The sequence below is a fragment of the Dendrobates tinctorius genome, unplaced genomic scaffold (assembly GCF_039654945.1).
Source record: "Dendrobates tinctorius isolate UK_male_01 unplaced genomic scaffold, ASM3965494v1 ptg000317l, whole genome shotgun sequence".
Lineage (NCBI taxonomy): Eukaryota > Metazoa > Chordata > Amphibia > Anura > Dendrobatidae > Dendrobates > Dendrobates tinctorius.
The window spans coordinates 1,077,200-1,098,327 of record NW_027361984.1 but is presented as its reverse complement, the minus strand read 5'-3'; the positions used below and the strand labels follow the sequence as shown (position 1 = coordinate 1,098,327).

The window sequence follows — 21,128 nt, the reverse complement described above, 5'->3', positions numbered from 1 at the left end:
GAGATCCTTAATCCTGTTTCTTTTCGATTGGCTCTTCCAGTTACGTTTAAGATCCATAACGTGTTTCATAAATCTCTGTTGAAGAGGTTTGTTGTTGAGCCAGTAGTTCCTATGGCGTCGCCTCTTGACCTTGTATTGGTTAAAGGCAATGTGGAATATGATTAGAGAAAATATTGTATTCTCGTTTGGCTAGACGGAGACTCCAGTACTTGGTCAAATGGAAGGGTTATGGCCAGGAGGATAATTCTTGGGTCTCTGCCTCTGATATTCATGCCGAAAGATTGGTTCGTGCTTTTCACCGGGCCCATCCTGATCTGCTCCGGCTGGGGCTGTGCTGAATCACCGTCCATATGTTACCGCTTGTGCCAGTTTGTTTTTGTCCCTTATTAGATTGGCCTCTTTTTGCTCTGCTTTCAGAATATACCAGAGTGCTGATTTAGTGGGAGGCGTCATTTTTTGCATCAGCCGTGTTGGACTTTTTGCAGGGTTTTTTGCGTGATTGCAGACAGTCTTTCCTTTCCTGTCTAGTCAGTGTGGCCCCCATAATTTGCTCAATCTATTTTCCTGCCTGCGTTTGTTTTCATCTTGTCTCACCGACAATATATGTTTGGGGGCTATCTATTCCTTTGGGGTCTGCTCCGGGGCAGTTTAGATTTCCCCTTTCTTGCTTTAGGCTGTTAGCTTTCCGGCTGTGCCGAGGCGTCTAGGGCATCGTAGGTACGCTCCACGGCTACTGCTAGTTCTGTGGATAGGATCAGGGGTCTGCAATTCGCTTAGTTACCAACCTCTCTGGTTTTCTGTGGCTTAGGCTAGTTTCACACTTGCTTTTTTTTGCAGCGCGTTTTTCCAGCAAAAAAACGCATTAAAAAAACGCATACAAATGCATACAAACGCTGCGTTTTTTTCAAGCATTTTTATGCGCATGCAGGAAAAAAACGCAGCGTTTTTGCGCGTTTGTATGCGTTTTTTGTGCGTTTGCGTTTTTTTACAGATTTTGGAAAAACCCCACAAAAATGAAAAAACAACCATTCAACAACACACAAGACCAATGGGACTTCATTGTGGGTGTGGTATGTTAATATATAGACCCTGTCTACAGTATTCTTCACATTTGCTTGATTCTTCTCGTGACCATGGATCTGCGCTGGAAGAGTTTTCACTTCAACTTGGATTTGGACATCGCGATGGCTCAGGCGTATGCAGTTGCTTGCCATGAACAAAGGAAGAGAGAGAGGCAGCGAAGACGGCGGCGTATGTGGATACATCCGATTGTTGAACTCCGGGAGAGCCGTGGGGCATACCACACCCTCTACAGCGAGCTACAGGCAAACCCGGAGAAATTTACAGATTATATCAGGATGTCCCACGAAAGTTTCATGGATTTGCTTGCTCGTGTCCAACAATCCATCCGGAGACAGGACACACAGCTCCGTCGTGCGATTCCTCCTGAGGAACGGCTACTGGTGACATTACGGTATGTTTTAAAAACCAAGGGGTGCGGTCTGATGGTTTTTTTTTAAATTTAGTATTCAAAACCGTGGGTAATTAGTTTTCGTGAATGTACTAATATTTTATTTTATAGTTTTTTAAAATAATATACATAAATATTAATTTTACTTCTTTGTCTGTTCACAGATTCCTGGCGACTGGAGAAACCCTATCTTCACTACACTTCCAGTACCGTATTGGAATCTCTACCTTGTCTGGAATTGTTGCTGACACCTGCCGGGCTCTCTGGAATGTTCTTTGCCCAGAATTTATGCCCCTGCCCACCGCTGAAAAGTGGATGGAAATTGCTGACAAATTCTGGACAGTATGCAATTTTCCCAACTGTTTGGGAGCTGTTGATGGTAAACACATACGGATCATCAAACCCAAAAGAACGGGATCTGAGTACTATAATTACAAAAAGTACTTTTCAATAGTACTCATTGCGATTGCGGATGCCGGATGTATGTTTGTAGCAGTGGACATTGGAGCATTTGGCCGTGGTAATGACTCACAGGCTTTTAAAAACTCAGACATGGGCCGGAGGTTGTATGGCAACCAATTTAATTTCCCTATGCCACGGCCTCTTCCTCACACCGAAGCTCCGCCACTGCCCTTTGTAATGGTTGGCGATGAGGCTTTTCAAATGTGCGGAAACTTACTGAAACCCTACTCCAGCCGGGACTTGGACCACACCAAAAAAATATTTAATTACAGGCTGACCAGGGCCAGAAGAACTGTCGAGTGTGCTTTTGGGATTCTTGTTTCCAGATGGCGAATTCTGGGCACGGCCATTAATCTTAAACTTGAAACAGTCGATGAGGTGGTGAAGGCCTGTGTGGTTCTACATAACTTTGTGATGGCTAAAGAGCACCCGACCTTTGAACTGGACGATGATGCTCCTAACCCACTGCCTGAATTCACTCAGCACACTCTCAGGTCATCCGTTGAAGTTGGCCAAATGAGGGACCAATTTGCGGCCTACTTTATTTCTGATGTAGGACGGGTGCACTGGCAAGATGAAATGGTGTAATGTTTTTGTTTGTTTATGGTAATAAAAAACCTTATTTGATACCATTACTGAGTGCACTATATTTTTGAAACTCCAATTTAATAAAAAACTTCCCATGTATAACTGAATTTTTTGATGTTCACACACCTGGGCAGGTAAATACACATATGAGTTAAAATGCAGCATTGCTAGTCTGCGTGAAATATATTGGAACGAGCAAAGCTGCAGGCCATGAATCAGGAAACCATTTTTTTTCAAGAGAAAATTGTGCAACTAGTTGAAAACAAAGTATGTGATTTTCTCAAAACACAACCCTCAAAACCCAACCCCAATGAAAGTCCATGGGGAATACAAGTCAGCATTGAGTGGATGAATGTAATCTGCTCCATTCCAACTTACAAGTTATTACACTAGGCCTTGGAATGACTATACTAGGCCGTGGTATTTCAAATATGAGTATAGTAGGCCTTGGGCCTACTAGTATAGTCATATGTGAAATGCCACGGCCTAGTATAGTCATACCAAGGCCTACTGTAATAACTCGATTTTTAACAACTAGCATCTTGTTTCACAAAAAACAAACTGTTGAAACTTGTCTTAAAAATAAGTTTCTTTCTAGTTTCACCAGTTTGTTTTTTGTGAAACAAGATGCTAGTTGTTAAAAATCGAGTTATTACAGTAGGCCTTGGAATAACTATACTAGGCCGTGGTATTTCAAATATGAGTATAGTAGGCCTTGGGCCTACTAGTATAGTCATATGTGAAATGCCACGGCCTAGTATAGTCATACCAAGGCCTACTGTAATAACTCGATTTTTAACAACTAGCATCTTGTTTCACAAAAAACAAACTGGTGAAACTAGAAAGAAACTTATTTTTAAGACAAGTTTCAACAGTTTGTTTTTCATGAAACCAGATCCAAGTTGGTAAAACTCGAGTTATTACACTAGGCCTTGGTATGACTATACTAGTCCGTGTTATTTCACATATGACTATACTAGGCCTTGGGTTGGTTTTTAACATGTATTTAACCATCAGTGTGTGTGAGCGGCGCAAACAACATTAATGAAACTTAGTAATGGTGAACCACAAATGTAAATTTATTTTTTATCACAAAAATAAACCAAAAAATTATTTTTTCCGGCGTTTGGGGGCAGATGGTTTCAATTTGGGGGTGTGCAGGGAATATGCAACACTTGCTGTTGAAGACGGTGTTTGAGGGGAAGGGGCAACAAAACTTGTGGGGGAAGGTAGTCCATTTAAGGGAATCAAACTAGGAACACTTGGAGGAGAGGAAATCTGTTCAGGTACATTAGTTGTAATGGCATGTCGCCGTAGGCTTGTGTGCCTGGACCGACTTTGGCCCAATGCCCGCCTTGATAGATTCCGCCTTGAACTAGGGGCAAATATTGAGTGTAGGTCCCCCGTCTGCAGGTGTGGCTGCTGCTGCTGAGGTGGCGGCTGCTGCTGCTGAGGTGGCGGCTGCTGCTGAGGTGGCGGCTGCTGCTGAGGTGGTTGCTGCTGCTGAGGTGGCTGCTGCTGCTGCTGAGGTGGCTGCTGCTGCTGCTGAGGTGGCTGCTGCTGAGGTGGCTGGAGCTGCTGCTGAGGTGGCTGCTGCTGCTGCTCTTCGTTGTCAGTGCTCGTCCTTGCAGGAGGACTGGTGGCGGCAGTGATGGTCCAGGTTTGCAGAGTGGTGGTGGCAGGGCTACTACACGTTGTTGTAGCGGCAGGGCTGTTCCATGTTTGCCTAGTGGTGGCTGAGCTCCACGCATGCATAGGAGTGGCGGTGGTGCTCCAGACAGGAGCAGCGCTTGCCATGGTGGTGTCGGTGAAGTGACCAGCTGCACTCAGACTTGTGGTGGTGTAACGGTGGGTGTCCTGGCTTTGAATAGAGGTGTCCGTGCAGTGGTATGCAGCACAAGTCGGTAGTGAGGTGAAGCGAGTCAATGGTGGCACAGGTGGAAAGGACACCACTGACTGCTGACCGTACCGATTATGCTGCATAGCCTGCAAGAAAGCATTGTTGCAGGCCTGCAGCACATTCAGCTGTTGATCAGGACTAAGGTGTTCCGCCATGCCCTTTTCAATCTTACTAAAAAAATGGTGTGCTGGTCTGTTGAGGTCGGCCTCCAGACGGTCAAGGCGCTGTTCTACAGAATTGAAGCGGTGTTCAAAGTGGTTAAAACCACGTTCCATGAGTGCAAAACCGCTTTCAACTCTGTCGGACAGTGACTTGAGGCTGGAATTAAATGTCTCGCTCAAATGCATAAACTCGGGCAAGACATTCCTGTCCAAGGCCCTCTGCCGCTGGCGGGTAGTGCACGCATAACCAGTGGCAGAGACCTGGGACAGGGGAACACCTGATGGCCCAGCTTCCTGGTCACCAGCTGTGTGTGTGGTTGACCTGCAAGGTGCTTCCTGGCTGTCGGATGGCTGGGACGGGTCAGAGGACGTCCGAGGAAGGACCGCTCCAGGGCCAGGTTGCAGGGTGCTGCTCCAGGTGCTGTTGAAGAAAGGAAAATCATTACTACCATGCCTTTACAAGAAGCATCAGCTGTGGATTAGAAAAACACAGATTAATAAAAATAAAAACACAAAATTTATAATACTTACGATCTCGTGGCAAGGACCGGTCTTAGGAACTGCAACGCGTTATAGTGACGGTATCTAGTTCTGGTCCTTGACGCAGATCCACTGCGAACCTGGCCCTCAGCACGAACATCACTGTTGAAGCGGTCCTTGATCGAACGCCAACGTGTTCGGACTTTGTCCACTGTTGATAAAAAAAAAAAAACAGTGCCGTCAAGGACAACAGTCACTGCAGCACAATGTAGCAATACAATACTCAAAGCAGTCACTGTAGACCCCGATGACACTGTTGGGTTTCCTGCTAGAATACACCTAGCACGAAACCCAACAGTGCCGTCAAGGACAACAGTCACTGCGGCACAATGTAGCAATACAATACTCAAAGCAGTCACTGTAGACCCCGATGACACTGTTGGGTTTCCTGCTAGAATACGCCTAGCACGAAACCCAACAGTGCCGTCAAGGACAACAGTCACTGCGGCACAATGTAGCAATACAATACTCAAAGCAGTCACTGTAGACCCCGATGACACTGTTGGGTTTCCTGCTAGAATACGCCTAGCACGAAACCCAACAGTGCCGTCAAGGACAACAGTCACTGAGGCACAATACAGAGCAGGGAAATACTCACTAAACGCCTTTTTGGAGGATGCTGTGGCGCTGTCCCAGCCATCCATCAACGCTGCGGCCACCTCATTCCATAGCCGCCGGGTCACCACAATGTCCTTGTGCAGCCGGTCACGGCTGTCCCACAACGGCGAACGCTCCTGGACCAGGCTGATGAGCTGCTCATTATCCAGGTATACATCTTCATCCCGTTGTGGAACCTAGACAAAACACATTCATTAGAATAATCAAATTTAAATTGAATAAAAAGTTACAAAAAAAGAAACATAAAAAAAGAGTAAAAATAGAAGATAAAAAATAAAGAACATTACAAATCATTTGATACTTACATTCCGTATCACCACCGGGACTTGGCTTCGCTGCTCCTGCTCTTCGCCCTCACTAGTCCCGTCCGCAGAAGATGATGATGACGATGTCTTAAAAAATTTGAAAAAAACGTAAGAGATTTGGAGAAGCAGCAGATATACTTACCAGATGCACGAAAATAATCACCTCACGGTCTGCTTGCGCCAATTCCTGCCGCGATGGGGAATACTATGATTCTGAAGACATACTGCATGTAAAAATAATAAAAATCATTAGTACATACATAATTTAAAAGGACAGGCATATAATGTAATATACTCACATTCTTCGCTGATATAATGGGTTCTTGGTTGACTGTCTGCTCTTCAATCTGTCAGTGTAGTAGTGGCAGAGTTTTGGCAGGCACCTCCTTTATATAGACTTTTTTTTTTTGACTTTAGAAGATTATAACTAGGACAACAAGTGGACACCACCAAAAAAACGCAGCGCTAAAAAAACGCATACCTGCGCATGCCAGTGCGCACGTATGCGCATCCATAGGCTATAATGGCCATTTTTAGCGCAAAACGTGCGCATGCGATTTTTTCAAGGGCCAAAAAATGCAACATGCTGCGTCTGGAAAATACCAACGCACACCCCAAAAAAACGCAGCGCATGAAAATCGCATACATGCGCTTACCAGCGCGCAGGTATGCGCACCCATGTTAAATATAGGGGAAAAAACGCATGCGCACGTATGCGTTTTTTTCCAGCGCAAAAAAACGCAAATGTGAAACCAGCCTTAGCTTGCTCTCCTCGGTGACCCAATCATAACAGGTACTGTTCACATGGTCAGGTGTTAAATACATTGGATAGGACTGCTCTGAGGGGTATACCTTGGCGGAGCGGCTTAGCGTACATTTTTTTTGCAAAGAACGTATCAACTAAGTACCTTGTTTTGTTATCTTTTTACTAGCACTTGCTGTTCATTGTTTGAATTTTTTTACAGCAGAGTATTTTTTCACGTTTGTTGTACTGTGTCTCTTTGTGCTCCAAGTCTTGCCAAGCCGCTAGTTTCCAACCATTTGTGCATATTTAGGAAATGTTTTGTCTCCATCTGGAAAAAACTGGTATGAACAGTGGAGTAGCAGGAGGATTCAGTACAGATTATCTGTAACAGGCCCATGAAGACAGAGCATTGTGAACCACGAGGCCGATATGCAGACATCTTGTATCTGCACCAGGAGGCCGTCCTGGACAGCTAAGAGATTAGCTTTTCAGTGTTAGGCCTCATACCCACTGGTGATTTAAAAAACGGTCCGATTTCTGGACTGGAAAAAAGGGTGGAGCGTTATGCCAGTGTCATGCGAATTTTTATTTTTCCATCCTTTTTTTTTCCCAGCCACTCTTTTTCTACAGTCATTTACAGTGTTCTATACCACAGAATGGTGATGTATCCGTTAAAAACGGATGGTCCGTTATAGGTCCTTTTTTTAAATCGCACCCATTGACTTCTACTGGCCAAAAATCGCTGCAAATCAGACCAATTTTGGCTGAGGAAAAAATCGCAAGTGAGATGTCACCCATTCACTAACATGGGTCAGAGTGCAATCCGATTAAAAATCGGATTGCAATCGTCCGAAATTTATCGCCAGTGAGTATGAGGCCTTAGTCCCAGATCCCCTGTGATTGCTCTTTTTACAGCCGTCAGTACCAGTCCCTCTAACCATCAGTCACATCTTGACTGTCTCCATCCAATAACCAGCAGAAATCAGGCTCGTTAACCCCTTTGAGACAAAACCTGTTTTCACCTTGATGACCGGGCCAATTTCTACAATTATGACCACTGTCACTTTATGAGGTAATAACTCTGGAACGCTTCAACGGATCCCGGTGATTCTGACATTGTCTTTTATGATAGTTGCAAAAATTCTTTGAAATGACTTGCGCTTATTTGGGAAAAAACAGAAGTTTGGTGAAAATTTTGCAATTTTCAAACTCATAATTTTTATGCTGTTAAATCAGTTATATCGCACAAATTAGTTAATAAATAACATTTCCCACATGTCTACTTTACATAAGCAGAGTTTTGGAAACATTTTTTGTTAGGAAGTTATAAAGGTTAAAAGTTGACCAGCGACTTCTCATTTTTACAAAACCATTTTATTTTTTTTTTTAGGGGGACCACCTCACACGAAGTGACTTTGAGGGGCCTATGACAGAAAATACCCCAAAATGACACCATTATAAAAACTGCACCCCCTCCAGGTGCTCAAAACCACATTCAAGAAATTAACCCTTCAGGTGCTTCACAGGAATTTTTGGAATGCGGAAGGAAAAAAAAAATAAACGTTTTTTCTTTGACAAAAATTTTCCTTTAGACTTTTTTTTTTTTTTTCACCTTCGCAAGGGTAAGAGGAGAAAATGGACCATACAGACCTCCCACATATGGGGTAAGGCTACTGTTTGGGCACACGGCCAGGCTTGGAAGGAGCACCATTTGACTTTTTGAATGCAAACTTTGCCAGAATAATTAGCGGACGCCATGTTGCATTTGAAAACCCCCTGATATGCGTAAACCCTCCACAAGTGACTCCATTTCACCAATTAAAACCTCTCAATGAATTCATCTAGGGATGCACTGATAATATTGATACCACAGGTGTGTCACAAACTTTTATACCATTGGACAGCGAAGAAAAAAAAAAAAAAATTTACATTTTTACTGCGAAGATTGTGTGTTAGCCCCAAGTTTTACATTTTCACACTGAAAATAGGGTAAAAAATGGCACCAGAATTTCTGCCGAATGTAGAATTATCCTATATGTGTCTGTACAGTACTAATTTGCCATATGGAGTGACTCGGGAGGGACAGAGCAGCATTTGCCTCCTGGAGTGCAGATTTTCCTAAAATAGTTTGCGGATTCCATATAAAGAACCCCTAAGTGCTAGATGAGCAGAATCCCCCCCTCAAGTGACCCCATTTTGGAAATTACACCCCTTTGGGAATTTATCTACAGATGTAGTGACGATTTTGACTCCATGGATGTTTTCCAGAAACAGGCAGCAGGGGATGTTGCCGAGTGAAAATTGCAAACTGCCGTTGCAGTGCCCAGCTGATGCTTCTGGAAACACGCACCTGCATGTTTGGTGTGTCTGTAGTTTTGAGAGCCCACCTAACATGTGGGCGCTATGTGTGGTTTAAGTACATTGGAGCTCAGAAGGGAGGGGGCATTTGGATTTAAGAGCAGAGAATTTGCGGAATTTCTTTTGGCAGGCGAGGAGCAATTTTGCTTTTCCAGAACCTTTGTACTACCAGTAACGTGGAAGCCCATATATTTCCGTTAACAGAAGACGGACCTGAGTGGGGACTTTGTGGATTGAGTTGAAGCTTTAATTGGGAACATTTTCCATAACATTTGGGATCACATTTATCCAGTGCTCTACGCTGAGCACTTACTTTGGGGTTTCCATCTAAATCTGAGTGATGTGATTCAGATGAAACCCCGAGGGATCCTATCACTAAAATGAGGCAGCAGTTACTATGGACTCGTCTGGCCTCTGTTCCACGGTGTCCTTTTCAGAACTGTGGCCGATGGCACTTTTACGCAATCCTAAAAAGACAGACACCGCAGGATCACAGGACAGATAGCGTCCACAGTGCCTCATAGGGAATTTTCCGCCGGGGTTCTGTCTGAATCATGTATTTTAGAGATTTACAGGGAATCCCTGATGTAAGCGCTCAGCATAGAGCGCAGGATAAGTGTGTGCCTAGCCATACTGTGATCTTTGGCTAGTTTCACACTAGCTTTTTTTTTGCGCTGCGTTTTTGCGCCGTGCAAACGCATACAAAAACGCATCATGCGTTTGCTGTTTTTTTGTGCTTGTGTCTTAACCAGTTTTTAGCCATTTTAACTCTTAAACCGCATGCGTTTTTAAACGTTCATGCGCACATCTGAGTTCCCATAGACTAATGTGTTTTTTTGCGCATTCTGTGCGCATGCGTTTTGAGACAGGTAGGACGGACAGACCAAGAAAGCAACAGGTAGCATCCGGCGTGCCTGGGCGCACAATACAAAAAACGCATGCGTACGCAAAACACGTACGAACGCGTGCATACGCTAGACCATGAGCACCCATGTTAAAGATAGGTGCAAAGGACGCATGCATGCACAAAAACGCTAGTGTGAAACCAGCCTAAGGAAGGCAGAATGAAAAAAAAAAAAAAAAAAAAAAAAAAAATGCATGTGAAGGATTGGTTTTATTTATTTTTTACACCGTTCCTTGTGCAGTATTAGTGATTATGCAGCTTTATTCATTGGGTCGGTGCGATTACAGCGATACCAGATTTATATGTTTAGCTTTTCACCCACTAAAAGACGCTTTTTATTGCAAAAAATAGGTTTTTGTATCACCACATTTTGAGAGCTATAATTTTTCATTATTTTGGCCCACAGAGTCAGGTGACTTTTTGTGGGAAGAGCTGACATTTTTATTGGCACATGACATGTTTTGATCGCTTTCTATTCCGATTTTTGGGAGACAGAAAGAACATAAACAAGCAATTCAGGAATAGCTTTTTTTATACCGTTCCGTGTGTGGTACAGTTGGTAAGGCAGCTTTATTCTTTGGGTGGGTATGATTACAGCGATACCTCATTTATATGTTTAGGCACTATACAATAAAAACTATTTTATAGAAAAGTTATGTTTGCAGCGCTTTATTCTGAGACCTACAACTTTGATTTTTCTTCTAATGGGGCAGTATGGCGGCTCGTTTTTTGAGGGACAAGATGACATTTTCAGCGGTACCATTTTTAATTAGATCTGTCTTTTATTGCACTTTGGTGGTATGATAAAGAATTGTTTTTACCTTTTTTTACGGTGTTTACTGAAGGTAACTAGTGGGACAGGTTTATAGAGCGGGTCGTTACGGAGGCAGCGACACCAAATGTGTACTTTTATTATTTACATTAATACATGTATTGGTAAAATATTTTTTATTTTTTCTTCATTTGGGGATTTTTAAAAAAATATTTACTTTTTTTTACATTGCCCCAGGATGGGACATTATTATATTACATCACATCGATGATCTGATATTCTACACTGCAGAATATCAGATTAGGATCAGACAGGCAGGGAAGGAGACACCTTCCCTGCTGGACCCCGCAGCCTTCTTGGTACCGGGGGTCTCCATGGAGACCTTCAGAACACGATCACAGCACAATGTTCTGAAGGGAGCCCCCTTCCCTGTGTGATGCTTCTCTATGCCACTGTCACTACAGAGAGTGGCATCAGAGGGGGTTAAATGCCCACGATCGGTGTTAGCACCGATTGTGGGCCTTGCTGCGGTGTGTCAGCTGTCACATACATCTGACACCCGCGTGTGATCAATGCGGCGCTCAATGTGAGATCGCGGCGCCGTACTAGTACTGCTCTCGGCACAAACGCACCTCCCGCAGAGCAGTACAAGTACGGAGCATGTCATGAAGAGGTTAAAGTGACAACCTCTGATAGATGAGGAGAACCCAAGCAAAGCAGCCAAAACACCACATCAAGATATTGTAGACTCCACATTGGCGAGAGGCAAAGGACACAACAACTAGAACATCTAAAAAGAGGAACTTTATTAAAAGAAAATACTATTTACAAGCAGGAAAAGGGACCGCAACATCGGAGCAGGGCTAGGACAGCAGGGGGCGCGCCATCTGCAACACCACATCTGACTGCAGCTGGGGGAGGCCACTAATCTTCAGCTGTTTGCTGCTGCCATATTTATTCTTCACCGTCTAAAGAATAAAAAACAAATGATTAAAGTCCAGTTTTATGCAAATCTCTATAAAAGACAACAATCTGAGATTGTGATCCAATCTTCCAGCTGAATGTCTCCAGATTCCAATGGCAGCGTGTGGTTAGCCTGGCACTCCCTCCAGTACGCCACCGTTACTGGACAGCTCCGTGGATTCCTTCCCCACATACTGCGCTTCAGTTTTTCCAATCTTATATTCTCAACTGACAATTCAGCATAAACTAAGATTACTACCCAAGCCTAGAAGTGGGGACATCCCTGTAAACCATCACCCTAGTCACTTCATATCCAGCAGACAGAGGTGACGGACGGGGTGGCACCCTCGCATATCTTACCAGGTGTTTGGTGAGGCCCTTGTTCACCTTCACCACATTCTTGGCCATGTGCTGCATGACAGGCAGCAGTGCCTCTTCAGAGTATGTTGTGTAGTGCTGCAGGGTCAGGGTCTGAGGAGAACAAGTCACTGCTGAGTACGGAGTAACAGGAGGGTAAAGACAGAAAAAACCCAAAACATACCCAGTCACCAGCACTGAAGACCTTAAGAGACAAGCAGGAAGCAGCAGCAGCGATCTGTGAGGGCGGGTAGTGCACCATCTCATAGTCAACCATAACCAGCTCCATCAGATACTTTGCCAAACTGTGCTGCTCAGCTGTGACCTAGAGACAAGGTGCAGGAAAGGTACACGAATGAACAAGAGTCCCAAGAAGGACTCCATCCCTCCTACAGCATCTTCACAACTGAGCCGACCCCAAAAGATCCAAGTCTGTTCTCATCTACAGTAGAAACTTCGCAAAGTATATTTTTAGAAATAAACTGATTTGCAATAAAATCAACTACAAAAAAAAAAAAAAAAAAAGTTACTTGTTCTGTCATTACCTAGGGCACGGTTCCCCAACTCCAGACATCAAGGCCCACTAACAGGTCATGTTTTCAGGATTTCCTTAGTATGGCCCAGGTGTTAATTGCATCACCTGTACAATACAAGGGAAAGCCTGAAAACATGACCTGTTGGTGGGCCTTGGGGACTGGAGTTGGGGAACCCTGCCCTAGGGTACCACCCATCACTATACTGAACAGTAGTGCTTGCAGTTTCCAGCAGTTGGTAAGCACAGCCAGCCTCTGAATGAGGCAGCTTTGCCTCCGCAGCATTAGGGCGTGTAGTCCACGTGGAGGCGTACAACTGCAGCAAGCGGCTGAGCTCTGCGCTCACTACTCTGAGCTTGGTGATCTCCGGCCCCTGCTGCACACAATGAGATCAGCAAGTGCGCGCTCTCAGGACACTGCAGTCTAACAGCCCAGCATTATGCCATCTACTCACCCTATGGACCTGCAGTTGTTGGCGGCTACTTTGGCATTTAATCATAAAACACGGTGGCATATTGCTAAAATATGCTATCACTAAGGTCAGTCAGGGGTCTACCTGTATGCAGAGTTTTCTAAGGTTGGGAACTAAGTGTGAGCAGATAATTTACAATACAGGTCAACGTGAGCCATGAATTAATGCTCAGATACCAAACAGTGTTATAAATAGAATTAATCCAACAAATCCATAGAATATACGTCTGCTGCACTGTGTGTGCCAACATTCGGGGTGACGGAGCCCAGAAGGCTCACGGGGTGGGCCCTGTGGACAAGTATGCTATATGGAGCCTTCCCTTAGAATATGGTGGCCCTTACCTCTCCCACCTTGGAGGCCCTCCTGAGGAAGTGCAGGGGCAAAGGTCTTCCAATGGCAAACTTCAGCACTCGGAGGATGTGCATTTCCATCTCTCTGATCTGTGCCTTTGTGTACGTGTGATCTGTCACAAACGTGAAGTCTCCGATCTCTGGAGGGTACATTTCCTCATACTTAGCAGCCAGAAACATGGCAGTCACCCCGACAAGCTGCAGCTGGCTTTTAGGTACGGGATTCTCCTGCAGAAACAGTTTCCAGATGTTAGTCATACAGATTCGATAGCTAGGATTTATGGTCAGTGTCCTACAGCAGAGTCACCTGCAAGAATCGGTCAATTATGGCAACCGTCATGAACATAGTCTCCTGCAGCAGCCTAAACTTCATCTGGACCTGGACCAGCCAGTCAATCAGTATGGCCCGCATGTTACCAGTCACCTCCTGACCCCGGAGATAGCTTGGTCGCACCGGCTGAGCGTCCTGCAGAAGACGACAAAAAGTGCTACTGAATAAAAGTTGTCAAAAAAGAAATTCAACCACTCAGGACAGACATTAAAAGGAATCTGTCACCTATTTTTAGCCCTATGAGTTGCGGCCACAGCCATCAGGGGCTTATCTACAGCATTCTGTAATGCATTCTGTAATGCTGTAGATAAGCCCCCGATGTAACCTGAAAGATAAGAAAAGCACGTTAGATTATACTCACCCAGGGGTCCGGTCCTATGGGTTTCGCGGTCCGGGACCTCCCATTTTCATACGATGATGTCCTCCTTACTTCTGCCGCGGCACAGGTGTACTTTATCTGTCCTGTTGAGGGCAGGGCAGAGTACAGCAGTGCACAGGCACCGGACCTCTCTGACCTTTCCCGGCGCCTGCGCACTCCAGTACTTTACTGTTGTGAATTCGCTTTCTGGCCTCCCTCTGGTTACTACTGAAGGTAGTGTAGCTGGTCAGATTGACAGAGGGGTTGTGAGTTCTCTTTCTGGGCTCCCTCTGATTGTTACTGGAGGTAATGGAGCTGATCTGATTAACAGAGGCTTGCCACCTGATGAGGACGACGATTGGAAATATGGGGTTTCAGACTGGATTTAAGACAGCCGACTCCCTCTATCCCTGCTGGTGATTTTTCCTGCCTCCTGAGGTCTTTGTTTCCAGCTTAGTCCCTGCATGTTGAGCTAAGTGTTCATTTGCTATTCTGTTTACATTTGATCTGTTTTGGTCTCTCAGTTTTGTGCTGGTCAGCCAGCTCCGGATGCTGAATCACCGTCCATATGTTACTGCTTGTGCCAGTTTGTTTTGTCCCCTTTTATATTGGTCTCTTTTTGCTTTCAGAATATACCAGAGTGCTGATATAGTGGGGGCGAAGTCATGCGACTTCAGTATTTTTTTGCATCAGACGTGTTGGGTTTTTTGCATGATTGCAGACAGTGTCTTTCCTTGCCTGTCTAGTCAGTGTGGGCCCCATCGTTTGCTCAGTTTATTTTCCTACCCGTGTTTGTGTTTTCATCTTGTCTCACCGACAATATATGTTTGGGGGCTATTCCTTTGGGTCTGCTCCGGGGCAGTTTAGATTTCCCCTTTCTTGCTTAAGGCTTAGTTAGCTCTCCGGCTTTGCCGAGGCGTCTAGGACCATCGTAGGTACGCTCCACAGCTGCTGCTAGTTGTGTGGATAGGATCAGGGGTCTGCATCTGCTTAGTTACCAACCTCTCTGGTTTTCTGTGGCTAAGCTTGGGCCTGCTCTCCTCCTTAGTGACCCAATCATAACACTTTACTCTGCCCTCAACAGGACAGATAAAGTACACCTGTACCAAATCAAGAAGGACGACGTCATCGCTAGAAGATGGGAGGACCCGGAGTGACACCCACCGCCCCCCAGTGCGTATAATATAACTGGTTTTTCTTATCTTTCAGGTTACATCGGGGGCTTATCTACAGCATTACAGAATGCTGTAGATAAGCCCCTGATGGCGGTACCGGCAGCTCTCAGGGATAAAAATAGGTGACAGATTCCCTTTAATGGATGAGAGAATGGTACGGGGGGAGAGACAACATGCATCAGGCAGAGAAGTCTAAGTTCAGCACCCAGATCTTCCCAGTACATGCACGTCACACTGCACCCACCCTGCTGCATGGTACACGGAAATACATGTCACACACTACTGGCGTGACCATTATGGGAGCAGGGAGGAGCAACATGGGCAGATGGAGGCCGTCCTCACCTCCAGGCTTCTGAGATACGAATAGATTTCCTTAACATATTCACTGCACAGCATGGGGTTCCCATCATCAGCCGCATCCACATCCTCCACCTGTATGAGGACATCAGAGAAGGCCTGGCACAGCTCCTCTGGGAGGCACCCTGACGTCTCCATGGGACTGGGGGAGCTGGGCTCTACCTACAGAAAGAGAGGAACCCACTAAGGAGCAGCAGCTGCTGGCCAGTCACACGGGAAAGCCAACGACCACTGTGCCAGTCAGTACGAGCATCGCGCTAGGCTTCTTACCCCAGGAGCTTCCGCACACACACTTTCCACTGTCTTTGGCTCAGGCACCTTCTCCGCAGTTTTCGTTTTCTTTACAACTTTGACCGCTGGTTTTACATCCTGAGAAACAAGTTATTCAGTATCCAACATAAACAGCCCCCAAAATGTAAACTGAGATTATTAGAATAACCAAATACTCCCACCAGAAATATCTGAAAATGTGCATAGAAGACAGATGTATATTTACCGCCCCCCCAGTAGTCCGTACCACAGCTGATGTAATACTTAGTCCTAATTCACTGGTCTATTGTCCGGCCAAATAGTCTCCATGATAAATACAGTGACCATTGTGAAAGAGGGGGTGAAGAACGATGACCAATAAGTGGCCTGGTCTCCCGATGTCCCCTAGTGACCACTCCTGTCCCCCGGGGTTGGCACCCTACGGCAGCAGCCAGTGGAGCCTCCACTCAGCGTCCTGTTACTGATCATCCCTGGTTTGGCCTCATTGCCAGATGGTTTGTAGCTCATGAGAAAGGTTCATGAAGGCCTGACAACTTACAGGAAGAGTGGTCAGCCGCCCCCACAGACAGACCAGCAAAAAACGTCATAACCCACCACACCGGGCCCACGGGACAGCAAACATGTAAAAGCCAGAATGTCAAATGAACGCTGAGCAGAGACTGAACGGAGAAATGACTGATAGATGCGAGGCGTCGGTGTCAGAGGGGAAAGACCTGCCCCCCCCGGTCAAACGCCAGGTATGTCTGACCAATTTTAAAAAAGATTATTTCTGCGGTGGAAGGAACGCCAAATAATAGCCACCGACAGAATGCGGCATTAGTGCTGCACAAGGTGGCTCTAACTTCAAAACGCCGGGGGGGCAGGTTCTCTTTAAAGAATGTTTGCTAGATAATACCTCTGTCCCCTCTGTGAACTATACTGTTAGCTGAAACAAGTCTTTTAGGCCACATTTTGACATCACGCCCTACAGAGGGCAGCCACATTGCGCCCCCCCACACACAGTGGCGGCGGCCCACATCTCACCCGCGCCCCACACACACACACAGTGGCGGCGGCCCACATCTCACCCGCGCCCCACACACACACACACAGTGGCGGCGGCCCACATCTCGCCCGCGCCCCACACACACACACACAGTGGCGGCGGCCCACATCTCGCCCGCGCCCCACACACACACACACAGTGGCGGCGGCCCACATCTCGCCCGCGCCCCACACACACACACACAGTGGCGGCGGCCCACATCTCGCCCCACACACACACACACAGTGGCGGCGGCCCACATCTCGCCCCACACACACACACACAGTGGCGGCGGCCCACATCTCGCCCCACACACACACACACAGTGGCGGCGGCCCACATCTCGCCCCACACACACACACACAGTGGCGGCGGCCCACATCTCGCCCCACACACACACACACAGTGGCGGCGGCCCACATCTCGCCCCACACACACACACACAGTGGCGGCGGCCCACATCTCGCCCCACACACACACACACAGTGGCGGCGGCCCACATCTCGCCCCACACACACACACACAGTGGCGGCGGCCCACATCTCGCCCCACACACACACACACAGTGGCGGCGGCCCACATCTCGCCCCACACACACACACACAGTGGCGGCGGCCCACATCTCGCCCCCACACACACAGTGGCGGCGGCCCACATCTCGCCCCCACACACACAGTGGCGGCGGCCCACATCTCGCCCCCACACACACAGTGGCGGCGGCCCACATCTCGCCCCCACACACACAGTGGCGGCGGCCCACATCTCGCCCCCACACACACAGTGGCGGCGGCCCACATCTCGCCCCCACACACACAGTGGCGGCGGCCCACATCTCGCCCCCACACACACAGTGGCGGCGGCCCACATCTCGCCCCCACACACACAGTGGCGGCGGCCCACATCTCGCCCCCACACACACAGTGGCGGCGGCCCACATCTCGCCCCCACACACACAGTGGCGGCGGCCCACATCTCGCCCCCACACACACAGTGGCGGCGGCCCACATCTCGCCCCCACACACACAGTGGCGGCGGCCCACATCTCGCCCCCACACACACAGTGGCGGCGGCCCACATCTCGCCCCCACACACACAGTGGCGGCGGCCCACATCTCGCCCCCACACACACAGTGGCGGCGGCCCACATCTCGCCCCCACACACACAGTGGCGGCGGCCCACATCTCGCCCCCACACACACAGTGGCGGCGGCCCACATCTCGCCCCCACACACACAGTGGCGGCGGCCCACATCTCGCCCCCACACACACAGTGGCGGCGGCCCACATCTCGCCCCCACACACACAGTGGCGGCGGCCCACATCTCGCCCCCACACACACAGTGGCGGCGGCCCACATCTCGCCCCCACACACACAGTGGCGGCGGCCCACATCTCGCCCCCACACACACAGTGGCGGCGGCCCACATCTCGCCCCCACACACACAGTGGCGGCGGCCCACATCTCGCCCCCACACACACAGTGGCGGCGGCCCACATCTCGCCCCCACACACACAGTGGCGGCGGCCCACATCTCGCCCCCACACACACAGTGGCGGCGGCCCACATCTCGCCCCCACACACACAGTGGCGGCGGCCCACATCTCGCCCCCACACACACAGTGGCGGCGGCCCACATCTCGCCCCCACACACACAGTGGCGGCGGCCCACATCTCGCCCCCACACACACAGTGGCGGCGGCCCACATCTCGCCCCCACACACACAGTGGCGGCGGCCCACATCTCGCCCCCACACACACAGTGGCGGCGGCCCACATCTCACCCCACACACACAGTGGCGGCGGCCCACATCTCACCCGCGCCCCACACACACAGTGGCGGCGGCCCACATCTCACCCGCGCCCCACACACACAGTGGCGGCGGCCCACATCTCACCCGCGCCCCACACACACAGTGGCGGCGGCCCACATCTCACCCGCGCCCCACACACACAGTGGCGGCGGCCCACATCTCACCCGCGCCCCACACACACAGTGGCGGCGGCCCACATCTCACCCGCGCCCCACACACACAGTGGCGGCGGCCCACATCTCACCCGCGCCCCACACACACAGTGGCGGCGGCCCACATCTCACCCGCGCCCCACACACACAGTGGCGGCGGCCCACATCTCACCCGCGCCCCACACACACAGTGGCGGCGGCCCACATCTCACCCGCGCCCCACACACACAGTGGCGGCGGCCCACATCTCACCCGCGCCCCACACACACAGTGGCGGCGGCCCACATCTCACCCGCGCCCCACACACACAGTGGCGGCGGCCCACATCTCACCAGCCTTACTTTTTTTAATGATATCTTTGTATCCGCCCTGTTTCCGATGTCACCTAAGGCGGTGCGGGGGCGCAGGCCAGGCTTGGAGACCACCGGCCGTTTCCCCACCACCCCGCTCTTCACATTGTTCTCGACATTGGACAGCATATTCTGCAAGAGAAGAAGAGTCATCAGGGAAAAGAAACGCGAGGCTGCCCCTCCAGCGGTAATAAGGGCGCCCGCCCACCCATGCGACTCGGCCGGCCGTCATCTCGTCCTCACCCACCCGTGCGACTCTGCCGGCCCTCATCTCGTCCTCACCCACCCGTGCGACTCGGCCGGCCCTCATCTCGTCCTCACCCACCCGTGCGACTCGGCCGGCCATCATCTCGCCCTCACCCACCCGTGCGACTCGGCCGGCCATCATCTCGCCCTCACCCACCCGTGCGACTCGGCCGGCCATCATCTCGCCCTCACCCACCCGTGTGACTCGGCCGGCCATCATCTCGCCCTCACCCACCCGTGTGACTCGGCCGGCCATCATCTCGCCCTCACCCACCCGTGTGACTCGGCCGGCCATCATCTCGCCCTCACCCACCCGTGTGACTCGGCCGGCCATCATCTCGCCCTCACCCACCCGTGTGACTCTGCCGGCCATCATCTCGCCCTCACCCACCCGTGTGACTCTGCCGGCCATCATCTCGCCCTCACCCACCCGTGTGACTCTGCCGGCCATCATCTCGTCCTCACCCACCCGTGTGACTCTGCCGGCCATCGCGCCCTCACCCACCCGTGTGACTCTGCCGGCCATCATCTCGCCCTCACCCACCCGTGTGACTCGGCCGGCCATCATCTCGCCCTCACCCACCCGTGTGACTCTGCCGGCCATCGCGCCCTCTCACGCTCCCCGCACACGTCTGACTGGTTGTTTCCGTACAAACAGTTTAAAGCCCGCGCTCGTTTGTTCCTATTGGTCGGTTTAAAACTCTATTTTCTGATTGGGTGATAACCGTTCCTACATAATGCGTTACCATGGAGAAAGAGGCGGAAGGGCGGGGCAATGAGCCCTGGCAACAAAGTGCAGGCGGTTATCACTGGGCTATAGGAGCCTCAGCTGCTACCGGAAGTATTATAATATGAGCGCCACAGCCGCTACCATAAATACAGTAAGATCACACCCGCGCTGCTACTGTAAACATTGTAGAAGAGGGCCCAACATACATAAGGGCTACTGCATATCGTTATGAGAGGTTACCGTAAATATCGTTATATGAGAGCTTACGGTAGCGCTTATTAATACGGCACTACGGGTGTTACTGAATGTAGCATACACATCGTAATAGGAGACAGCGGTAACTATAGATACAGAAATATGAATGCCAGAGCTGCTCCGCTGCCTTATGTTCTATGTTTGGCTCCACAGACACCGTTACTGAGCGGAGAGACCGCACTGACCGGAGTTAGTTGTCACTTTCACGCCGCTATTTCTGGAGTAAGGCACAGAGCGCATGCGCTATGCCTCCGGCAGAGCACTGAGTGCGCATGCGCAGTGTATCCGGCATAGCCTTGAGGGCGCATGCGCACTGTCTTCGCAGGGACGTGATATGCCCTCACAGGTCATGAGATGAGGCCGGGCACTGATGCAGGCATGGCTGCTGCTGTGTTGCAGATGAGTCTGGGTTACAGAGGCCTCCTGGTGGTGAGGAGCAGAACTGTCGGGACTGTGGCCTTGGGACTGATGTCCTCGCAACTCCGCACCTTCTCGGTGAGAAAGGAACCGGAACTGGAGGAGAATCCGTTCTATAGGAAATACCAGGACAAGATCCAGCAACTGCGCCG

The 21,128-nt window shown here is 49.3% G+C and overlaps 2 protein-coding genes across 7 annotated transcripts in view; one reads left to right on the top strand and one right to left on the bottom strand.

Moving 5' to 3' along the window:
* Positions 1-11,609: 11,609 nt before the first annotated feature.
* On the bottom strand, positions 11,610-20,302 carry LOC141073878 (G2/mitotic-specific cyclin-B1-like). Of its 5 annotated transcripts, none has more exons than XM_073561407.1 (9): positions 20,158-20,302; positions 19,320-19,460; positions 15,991-16,089; positions 15,706-15,882; positions 13,807-13,965; positions 13,491-13,727; positions 12,329-12,469; positions 12,148-12,258; positions 11,610-11,792 (listed from the first exon to the last, which is right to left on the bottom strand). In XM_073561407.1, exons 1-9 carry the CDS (start codon positions 20,176-20,178, stop codon positions 11,688-11,690), a joined length of 1,191 nt encoding a protein of 396 aa, XP_073417508.1. In that variant the 5' UTR covers positions 20,179-20,302; the 3' UTR covers positions 11,610-11,687. The 5 variants fall into 5 exon arrangements, with proteins under 5 accessions (XP_073417508.1, XP_073417506.1, XP_073417509.1 ...); XM_073561405.1 differs by having other exon boundaries at positions 20,119-20,193; XM_073561408.1 differs by lacking the exon at positions 20,158-20,302 and adding an exon at positions 20,044-20,079.
* Positions 20,303-20,854: 552 nt separating this feature from the next.
* Positions 20,855-21,128, top strand: part of ATPAF1 (ATP synthase mitochondrial F1 complex assembly factor 1) — a 40,667-nt gene continuing 40,393 nt past the window's right edge. Inside the window, exon 1 of one of the 2 annotated variants that reach the window (XM_073561401.1) lies at positions 20,855-21,128. In XM_073561401.1, the coding sequence (XP_073417502.1) occupies positions 20,914-21,128 (215 nt within the window). In that variant the 5' untranslated portion in view covers positions 20,855-20,913. The other variant, XM_073561402.1, reaches the window with a different exon arrangement.